This window comes from Pinus tabuliformis, chromosome 4_2 (assembly GCF_031772625.1).
Source record: "Pinus tabuliformis cultivar Carrire ecotype Pingquan chromosome 4_2, CPIR1, whole genome shotgun sequence".
Taxonomy (NCBI): domain Eukaryota; kingdom Viridiplantae; phylum Streptophyta; class Pinopsida; order Pinales; family Pinaceae; genus Pinus; species Pinus tabuliformis.
In genome coordinates, this window is record NC_142304.1 from 1,088,567,791 (window position 1) to 1,088,577,539 (window position 9,749).

The 9,749-nt window shown below is 35.7% G+C and overlaps 1 protein-coding gene across 1 annotated transcript; it reads left to right on the top strand.

Moving 5' to 3' along the window:
* Positions 1-3,072: 3,072 nt before the first annotated feature.
* On the top strand, positions 3,073-6,241 carry LOC149173426 (uncharacterized). The gene is made up of 3 exons (XM_089426696.1): positions 3,073-3,211; positions 3,701-3,830; positions 5,440-6,241. Exons 1-3 carry the CDS (start codon positions 3,073-3,075, stop codon positions 6,239-6,241), a joined length of 1,071 nt encoding a protein of 356 aa, XP_089282822.1.
* Positions 6,242-9,749: the final 3,508 nt, after the last annotated feature.

Sequence of the window (9,749 nt, forward strand, 5' to 3'; positions counted from 1 at the left end):
CCAGACCAATCACATGTGTGAAGAATGAGTCAATATTGTCTAACTCTTTCATGCACAGATTCTCAAAATCTCTTCTCAGCAATTGTAGTTTTGTTGTCTTCACTTTCTCCATGCCTTGATAAGCTGTCTTGAGAGTTTGTCATGCTTCTTTGGATGTCTTTGTTGCTGCTATCCTTGATACAAAAATACGAGGGCTTTTGAATCCTTCTTCCTATTGCTCTTCAATAGATCTTCCCTTGCCTGAGTTAACCTATTAAACTCATCTTCATCTGTTGGTTCTTCAAAACCATCCTCAACTAATTCCCATAAATCTTGAGAAGCAAACATGGCTCTCATGGTTATTGCCCAATAGTCATAGTTTTTCCCATTAAACTATGAGAGCTGAGTATTAAACATACCCATGCTAGTGCCGGTACTGGCCATTCCTTGCATTCTCAGCTATGCTTCTAATATTTGACTGTGTTTTTTTTTTAAATCATTAACTGTTTCCTCAGCAGCAACACAAAAAAAACTTTGAGAAATACCTTGGATTCTTTTGCCTGAGACTTCACTCTGCTAGAGAAATTGTTGCAGCAAAAAAACTCCTTCCTTCAGCTTCTTTGACACCTTCAAAGAGCCTAGATCTGCTCCAATACCAATGTTGGGAATTTTTCTAGTAAAATTCCAAAAACAAATTAACTGAACACAAAGACAATGCTCTGTTTTTCTCCACAAGATCTTAGCATAGGGAAGCTTTTAAAAGAAATTTCTGAGAGGTAGAGTTTTTCCTCATACAAAATAAAACTTGTACCTCTCTCTCATAGCGATTCATCAAGAACATTTCAACGAAAAATTACTCTGTCTCCTCCTGAGATTTTACACTGCTGTGTGTAAAAATCTCTTTTATATTCACTGCTTTAAAAACAGACTTCAACTACAGAAAATTACATTCAATGCTATGTAAAAACAAAATCTTATATTTACTGCTGTAAAGAAAAATTTCTTTCGCATATGCTACTGCCCATTACATTTCGTTTCTTCAACAACAAATATCTTCATGCTGCTGCATTTTCCATATCCACACTGCTATGTGTTTTCACAATACATATGTTGCGCACACCAAAAAAATATAACAATACATTCGTTTTTACTTGTATCGTAAAAACTACACCATTGAATAAAATTAAAAACAATATAATTAAAAATACTATATTCTATGCCCATACTTCCGTAAGTAAAAAAACATTAAAATTAAAATCTTTTACCTACAATCTAGGAACATAATAATTTCATTAACTTGACAAGCCGGCGGTCGAACGAAACTTTACTCCACGCAATGGTATGCAACTTTGGGTTAATGGGAACAATATCGGACGCCCCTTATCTATGAAATACTATTTTGAAAACGTACAGATCAAAAGCTGTTTTGAAAAAGTACAGAGGACACCCGTCCATCGGGTGAGTTTGAGGGAATACCACTTTCTCAGCAAAAGCGGTCCGATGAGCTTGGCCGTTTTCTGGAGTAGTTTCACGGTTGTTGTTTTAATACTGCTAACCGGCAGTTGAAAGTATAATTTCAACAGTGAAGACAGGAGGCTTTTCCAAATTGATCACATACTTTGTGGAATGATGTCCATTCCTCTATGTTTGCCATCCCCGCACAAAGGACGTCATCCAAGAATAATATATGGGACATTGTGCAATTGTTGGCAGCCTTACAGCCCACAATAAGACCAGACTCCATCTTGGCTTTTATAACTCTACTGAATGCATCCATTACAAGAATGAAGAGTAAGGGAGACAACGCACAGCCTTGACGAAACCCCTATGTATCTTGAAGAATGAAGTGGGTTCACCATTGATAAGGACAACCATTGAAGCAGTGGAGAAGCATGCCTGTGCAAAGCCGATTTTATATAATATCATGATCAGAAATTCCCAATCCACCCAATCATATGCCCGAATGAGATCAATTTTCAGCAGACATGCTTTTAATTTTCTGGATTTTATCGAGTGCATTCCTGAGCAATAGCGACAGCGTCCTGGATTCTTCTGATTGGCAGTACTTCACCATGGTTTTTGCTAAAATCGCTCAGTTACGCACAACCAAACAAATTTCTATTATTGTCCCAACGATATTTATAATCCTTTCTACACAAGCAGCTTTTTGCAGTTGTCACAGTATTCTGTAAATATCTCAGAGTATTGTCCATCAGAGATATACGCATATCGAGTTCACAGTTTTAACCAGTAACAACAGTCGGACGATTCTCTGGTAAGGAGAATAACTAATTACTTTGCCCAAACTCAGATGAGACTAATGCTGTACTTTTCCCTTTTAAGTCTTTGTCTAGGTCTTCGTTGAAATTTCAGTTACACACAGGCCCGACAAGACGAGACAAACTGCAACTGTATTTCAATAGTATTCATTGAACGGTAAGTTTTGACAGAGACATGTTACTGCCTCGCGAGGAATCTGCAGATTGTTGTTGCATCTGTCAATCTCTGCTGACAGTGGATTCAAGAAATGAAGGTGGGATACCAACTTTACCGACTGATAGTCTCAGAAAACCTACAGAATACTATAACCCTTATCTTATCCATCTGTCATTCTGCATGAATATGTTAGATATTATTAGGGTTTGATTCTGTGTGATTATATTAGATATTATTAGGGTTAGATATCGGAAATTCAGCAGAATTTGTGTGTAGTAACCAAATGAAGACGCAGCGAGAATATCTATAGACCACAGCAATCCACACATGCATGCCTGCTGCTATGTACTGATGACCACAATGTCGATAGCAGAATTTCCCCGAATCTGCCGGTCAAGAGAGGGGTCAATTGAGGAGTAAATGGTTGAATAGTTCAGAATATTATGGATAGGGGTTAAACAATGGACTTCTCTCTTACTCTCACTATTCAGTTAAATAAATTAAGATTTTGGAATCTGCAATTCTGAAATTAATTAGGTCTTTGTTCTTGTGAGTTTCTATTATAAATGTGCAGTTCCGCTGTTCTGAACTTCTTACTTGTCATTGAGGGATTTGGAACCTTGGTCATAACAAGATCAGAGAGACAGAAATCCAAAGATGGGCAGAACACATACACCATGTTGCTCATATGTTGGATTGAGCAAAGGTCCCTGGACCGCTGAGGAGGATCTTCGTCTCAAAAAATATATAGAAGCTCATGGAGAAGGAAATTGGCGCACTCTTCCCAGGAAAGCAGGTAATTCACTTTTAATTTTTTCTAATCAGAAAACATATAAGTTTTGTGTGTAGGTCTGGTACTAGCAACCGGGTATCTTAATGTCCATTATAGATTCAGAGATTATCCCAAAATCTGCAATCTAAGTGGTTGATTTCTTTCCCAAAAAAAAATCAAAAAACATATAAGTTTGCTGGTACTTTTATAGTTTCATCTGATATAGATTGCACCTATTAATTCTTCTTCATCGGATAAATGTGGTTGGGAGAGTCAAGAATACTTGCATTTTAATGCTTATATTGCTATAATTCTTCAGTTCTTGTTTTACTAATTTCATCCGATAACGCTTCAGCTTTTACAGTAATTCTTTCATGCAACACATAGAGATTTCCCTTAGATGCAATGCTGTGTTTTGTTTATGAGAAGTAATTAAAAACACCGTTCATGCAACAAATAGTGATTGCATCTGCTCTTAGGTGTAATGCTGTGTTTTGTTTATATATCACACAGGTTTGCAACGTTGTGGAAAGGGTTGCAGGTTACGTTGGATGAATTATCTTCGGCCCAATGTGAAGCGTGGTCATATTTCACCAGATGAAGAAGAGATGATTGTGAGACTCCATAAGCTGCTTGGGAATCGGTATGCAGATATCAGACTCCGTGAACTACCCTAATCATTTTGATAACTTTAATGGTATATATGAGGTATCTGAGACATTGAATATATCCACAACGTATCCTTTTTCTCCTGCATTTCCTGCTAATTATCATTGATATGGAAGAAAGATGTTTTTGGTATATATGAGGTATCTGAGACATTGAATATATCCACAATGCATCCTTTTTCTCCTGCATTTATTGCTAATTTTCATTGATATGGAAGAAGGATGTTTTGATTTATCAGTTTATTTTTCATATATTTGTCCATTTATTTTAGTTTATCTGCCTCCAATCATACTTATGTTTGTGCAAAGAATTTTCACAAGATGTTTAAATTCAGTTTACGGAAAATGTTTAAATTCCAATTTCTCTATCTATAACGACGTTCAAATTCCAGTTACAATTTCTTTTATCTATAAAGATGTTCAAATTCCAGTTTCTGTTCACGTACGTAGGAAGGAATGTATTTAACTTTTCCAACTGGGTTCACTATAATGATAAATACATGGTTAAAAATGAAAGCTAGTCACCTTTATTTGGATTATGGAAATATTATAGATGGGAAATTATAAGAGGCTAAATAATAATTGACTTTATTCTGCTTCATGAGATTCAATTTTCAGCTGAGAAAATTCAGTTTACAGAAAATGTTTAAATTCCAGTTTCTCTATTTTTTAAGATGTTCAAATTCCAATTTTTGTTCATGTAAGTAGGAAGGAATGTATTATGCAGTAGAAAGGAATGTATTTAACTTTTCCAACTGGATTTACTATAATGATAAATACATGGTTAAGGATGAAGGATGAAAGCTAATTTTTTTTATTTAGATTTAGAAATATTATAGAATTTGATAGAGGGAAACTAACTCAAACAATTAACTTCATTCTTATTCATAAGATTCAATCTTTAGCTATGAAAGTTTAACACAACACATCTCTAACTAATCAGATCTGGCTAGGTTATTGGGAATTGACTTCATTCATGTTCATGAGATTCAATAATCAGCTACAAAAACTTAACACGACACGTGTTTAGTTAATCCAATCCCTTTAGGTTAATGGTAAATTTAATTAACACTTAAATATAAATATAAGTCTGCTCTTGTTAAATATTGTTATTTTAAAGGCAAAATTAATATACAAGAGAATGGTTAAGTAATTGACTTTATTCTTGTTTATCAAATTACATTTCTAAAAGCAGCAATCTGATCTAATAAAATTTCCATTCAAATCTAAGAATGGTAAATTTAATTTACAACTAAATATAAATATAGGTATTTACTCTGGTTAAATATGTTTAGTTATTTAAAAACAAAATTAATATACGAGAAAAAGGTTAACGTTGACTTTGACTTTGTTCCTCTTTATAAAATTTATAAAGATTTCCAAAAACGACAATCTAATCCAATCACATCTTTTATAAACACTTCCAAAAACGACAATCTAATCCAATCACATCACTATTGCCATTCAAATTCAAGAATATTTTTGAATGTGCTGTAGCTTCATTGCAACAGTATATGGTTAAAACCACAAAATGCAAGTTGTTACTTTATGAAGAACACTCATCTCATGACTGTAATCTTTCAGGTGGTCGTTGATAGCCGGCCGCATTCCGGGCAGAACAGATAACGAGGTGAAGAACTACTGGAATACTCATTTGAGAAAGAAAGACAATGCCGCCAAAGGCCTCCGTCGCAATGCTCGGTCGCTATGCAAACAGGCGGGCAGCTCTGACAAAATCTGCGGAGGAGGAACCGGGACTCTCTATATCAACGAACATACAGCGAAGGATCAAAACAAAGGCTCTTCATGCTCGCACATTGGTGAAATATTTAGTATTCTCAGAGGAAGGGAAGAGTTCTATAACTGCAGAACATATGTTGCCCGGAACGCAGAATCCATTGAAAACTTGAAGCAATTAATTGATGGGTTCCATGATCCGGCCATTAATATGGATTTGGTCAACCACTCTGCATGGCTTCATGGGAATCATCATCCCTCTAATATGCCACACAACTACTCACCAAGATTCGAACCTAAGACACAGCCATCAGTCTCAGAGAGCGTTACACCAGTGCAGGGGCATGAGTCTCGACTACAAGTAGATAACTTCGTTTCAGCAAATTACATTAACACAGAGAAACCCACAGGCGATGTAAGCAACAATATGCAATCGAAAATTGCAGCACTTGGATTTTGCGCTGATGATGAGTTCAACATCGATTGCAATTTTTGCCATCAATTCAACTTTTTGCCAGAGATCGAGCTCGGGCTCGGGCAAAATGGGTTACTCAGCTCCTGTTTGCAGCCCGAAGATCCAATAACAGGCCAATGTTCAGAGCCATGGTTGTCTTCCATTGATTGGTTCGATTTCATTGACCAGCTGTAATCTTAATGCCAAACTTTGTTCGGCCACTGTACAGAATGGCCAATGCAGAGAGTAGTAGTGATATTGGGGTTGGAAATATTAATGCCAAACACTCTTACAGCAGCTATACTTGTCTGTCATTTTTGTAGGTTGCGATTTGGTTTGCAGGTGGAATGACTAGGTCTGAGCAGAAGTATATCATTATTATTCTGCAACACAATTTAAAGCATTTAATGAATTTTGGTGAATAGGTATCGGTAAATATTTATGACTATTGCACACACTCCACAACACTTGCAAGTTCAGAAAACTATTTATTATGAAAAGTTGATCCAGCCATGTATTAATGTAAGTTCAGAAAACCATTATTATGAAAAGTCTTGCATGCTATGCTATGTAGTAATGTTTTCTCTATGATGAATTAATGAGTCAAATATATGTTTTGAATAAATATGAATGTAAAAGTCATTTGCAAATTTTGATGGGTCAGTGGAAACAACAGTTACTGTGTTTTACTTGTTTTATCTTGTGTTACAATGCAACCCCTATAAAGAGTAAATCTGGGCAAACTTTGTTTTTACTTTGTGAATGAGCTCAAGTGAAGTGTAAATCGCAGTAAACTTTATTTTTACTTTGTGAATGAGTGGCAGTCTTATATAAATGTATTTTCATGCATTAGAATTTAATCCTAAATTTTATTGTGTTGCTCCAAGTTTTACTCTGTTACTGGTGAATTCTGTGTTTTATTAAGCCCTTGTGTAGTTGCGATTTCCTTACCACAACATAAAATTTACCTTGCTCCATCGAATTCTGACCCAAACTCCTCTCCTCTGCCCCTTCAAATTTTTCTAATAACAAGAGTGGCTTTGGGTAGCGGCAGAAATGTTGTTAATACAAATCAAATGAAAGAGTCCATGTAACTAATGCTTGGATCGAAGACCGTTTACCGTTCAAACTCGGGATTATATATTCTTATGCTTCATGATAAAGTTATTTAAAATCAAATTGTAACATATTATCATTATCATTGGTGTGAAAATAGAGCTCCTCTCTTTCTATTGATGCGATAGATTTTAATCGAAGTTATACTGAAATCAATAAATTCGTTGTATCACCAAGGGAAAGGAAGGCAGTGGAGTTGCTGTTCACACTGTCGAAGGTAAAGTTATAGATTCGTTAATCCAAATCAAATGAAAGAGTCCATGTAACTAATGCTTGGATCGAAGATCGTTTACAGTTCAAACTCAGGATTATATATTATTATGCTTCATGATAAAGTTATTTAAAATCCAATTGTAACATATTATCATTATCATTGATGTGAAAGTAGAGCTCCTCTCTTTCTATTAATGCGATAGATTTTAATGGAAGTTACACTGAAATCAATAAATTTGTTGTATCACCCGGGGAAAGGAAGGAAGTGGAGTTGTTGTTCACACTGTCGAAGGTAAAGTTATAGATTCGTTATATCACACGGAAAGGTACGAAGTAGCGTTGTTGTTTACATTTTGAATGGTAAAGTCATTCATTTTTTAATGGGGAGATTTTTTAATTATTATTATTATTATCTAATTTTAAGGTCATGGTCATATTGAGAGACATCAAATTGGTGTATAAGACTCTTTATTTGTGGGACAAGGGATCCACCTCCGCCAAGAGAAATGAAAGAAGTGGAGTTGTTGTTCACACTCTCGAAGGTAAAGTTTTATATTTGTTCTATCACAATGGAAAGGTACGAAGTATGAGACCCCTTGTTTGTGGGACAAAAGGACTCACCTCCGCACACACCAAATTAGTGTATGAGACCCCTTGTTTGTGGGACAAGGGACCCGACACCAAATTGGTGTATAAGACCCCTTGTTTGTGGAACAAGGGACCCACCTCCGCACACACCAAATTGGTGTATGAGACCTCTTGTTTGTGGGACAAGGGACCGGACACCAAATTGGTGTATAAGACCCCTTGTTTGTGGGACAATGGACCCACCTCTGCACACACTAAATTGGTGTATGAGACCCCTTGTTTGAGGGACAAGGGACCCTACACCAAATTGGTGTATAAGACCCTTTGTTTGTGGGACAAGAGACTTGGTGTATGAGACCCCTTACTTGTGGGACAAGGGACCGGACACCAAATTGGTGTATAAGACCCCTTGTTTGTGGGACAAGGGACCCACCTCCGCACATACCAAATTGGTGTATGAGACACTTTATTTGTGGGACAAGGGACCCGACACCAAATCGGTGTATAAGACCCCTTGTTTGTGGGACAAGGGACCCACCTCCACACACACCAAATTGGTGTATGAGACCCTTTGTTTGTGGGGACAAGGGACCCAACACCAAATTGGTGTATAAGACCCCTTGTTTGTGGGACAAGAGACCCACCTTCGCACAGCGAATAAGACCCCTTGTTTGTTGGACAAAAGACCCACATCCTCTACCCCCTCTAGTTTTGAACCTGTGACTTCTTAGAAGGAAACACATGCTCTTAACCATTAGGCTCACTCAAGCTATATATTGGTTAAAATTATAATAATTATAAGTTTGAGTTGCATAATTTATATGTTTCATTGATTTTTAATAATGTCGAATTTATTTGATGTTTGGGAGATTTTTGATATATTTTTTAGTATATTTTGGTTAAAATTATAATAATTATAAGTTTGGGTGGTATAATTTGTATGTTTTATTGATTTTTAATAATGTTGAGTTTATTTGTATATTTAAATGCACATTTTAAACAATCATATTCATTTTTAAGAACTTTAAAGTTTCTTTTCACAAATTTTCAATGCTAGACTAATAGTGATAAACAACTCTTCCCCAAACTTCTCTAATGTTTTCAACAAATATAAGACTTGACTTTTGTAATATTCTTTCTTTTTATACGGTCAAGATGGAGGGTATTTGACTATGGTATTTGCTAAAATAATAAAAGAAAGGCTTCTAAAGAGTCCATCAAGCCTATAAAAGGGGAGAGGAACAAGGCATTTGGGCATCCTAAGTTTGTATATATTATTGTGCATTTGTTGAGAACTTGGCACGGCTAGTTCTATCTTGATCTTGGGACGAAAACCCTATGGTGACATTTTGTTGGTGGATCCATCTAGGATTCACAAGTGTTCTTCAATGTCTTAGATTAGTCATTAAAGAGCAGTAGTGTATGCCATTGGCAGGGGCTCCAATAATTTTTTGTATGGGCATGTATTATTTTACAATTATTAATATAAATAAGGTTGCATTTTTGAGATCACTTTATGTTTATTTATTTATTTTTCATTATTGTAAGCATCTTAATTAGAACACTAGAATGTGCCAAACCCATTAAATAATTTGTCCTTTGGGATCTTACAGTGGAATTAGAGTTGTGCAAACTGTCAGCCTGAGAGATTCTTGATAGTAAATCATAATTTTTATTTTCAAGATTCAAAATTTTCTTTCATAACTTTGGTGGGATTTTTTTCACCGTACGCCACATTTTTCCATCTTCAGTGGTGCTCAATATCACCCTAGTTGCTTTCTTATTC

Bases quoted from the DNA above. Each gene is read 5' to 3' on its own strand.
- LOC149173426 (XM_089426696.1), top strand. From the start codon at position 3,073: ATGGGCAGAACACATACACCATGTTGCTCATATGTTGGATTGAGCAAA. The intron at 3,212-3,700 runs GTAATTCACTTT...TATATCACACAG, and splicing joins CACTCTTCCCAGGAAAGCAG to GTTTGCAACGTTGTGGAAAG. The intron at 3,831-5,439 runs GTATGCAGATAT...GTAATCTTTCAG, and splicing joins CATAAGCTGCTTGGGAATCG to GTGGTCGTTGATAGCCGGCC.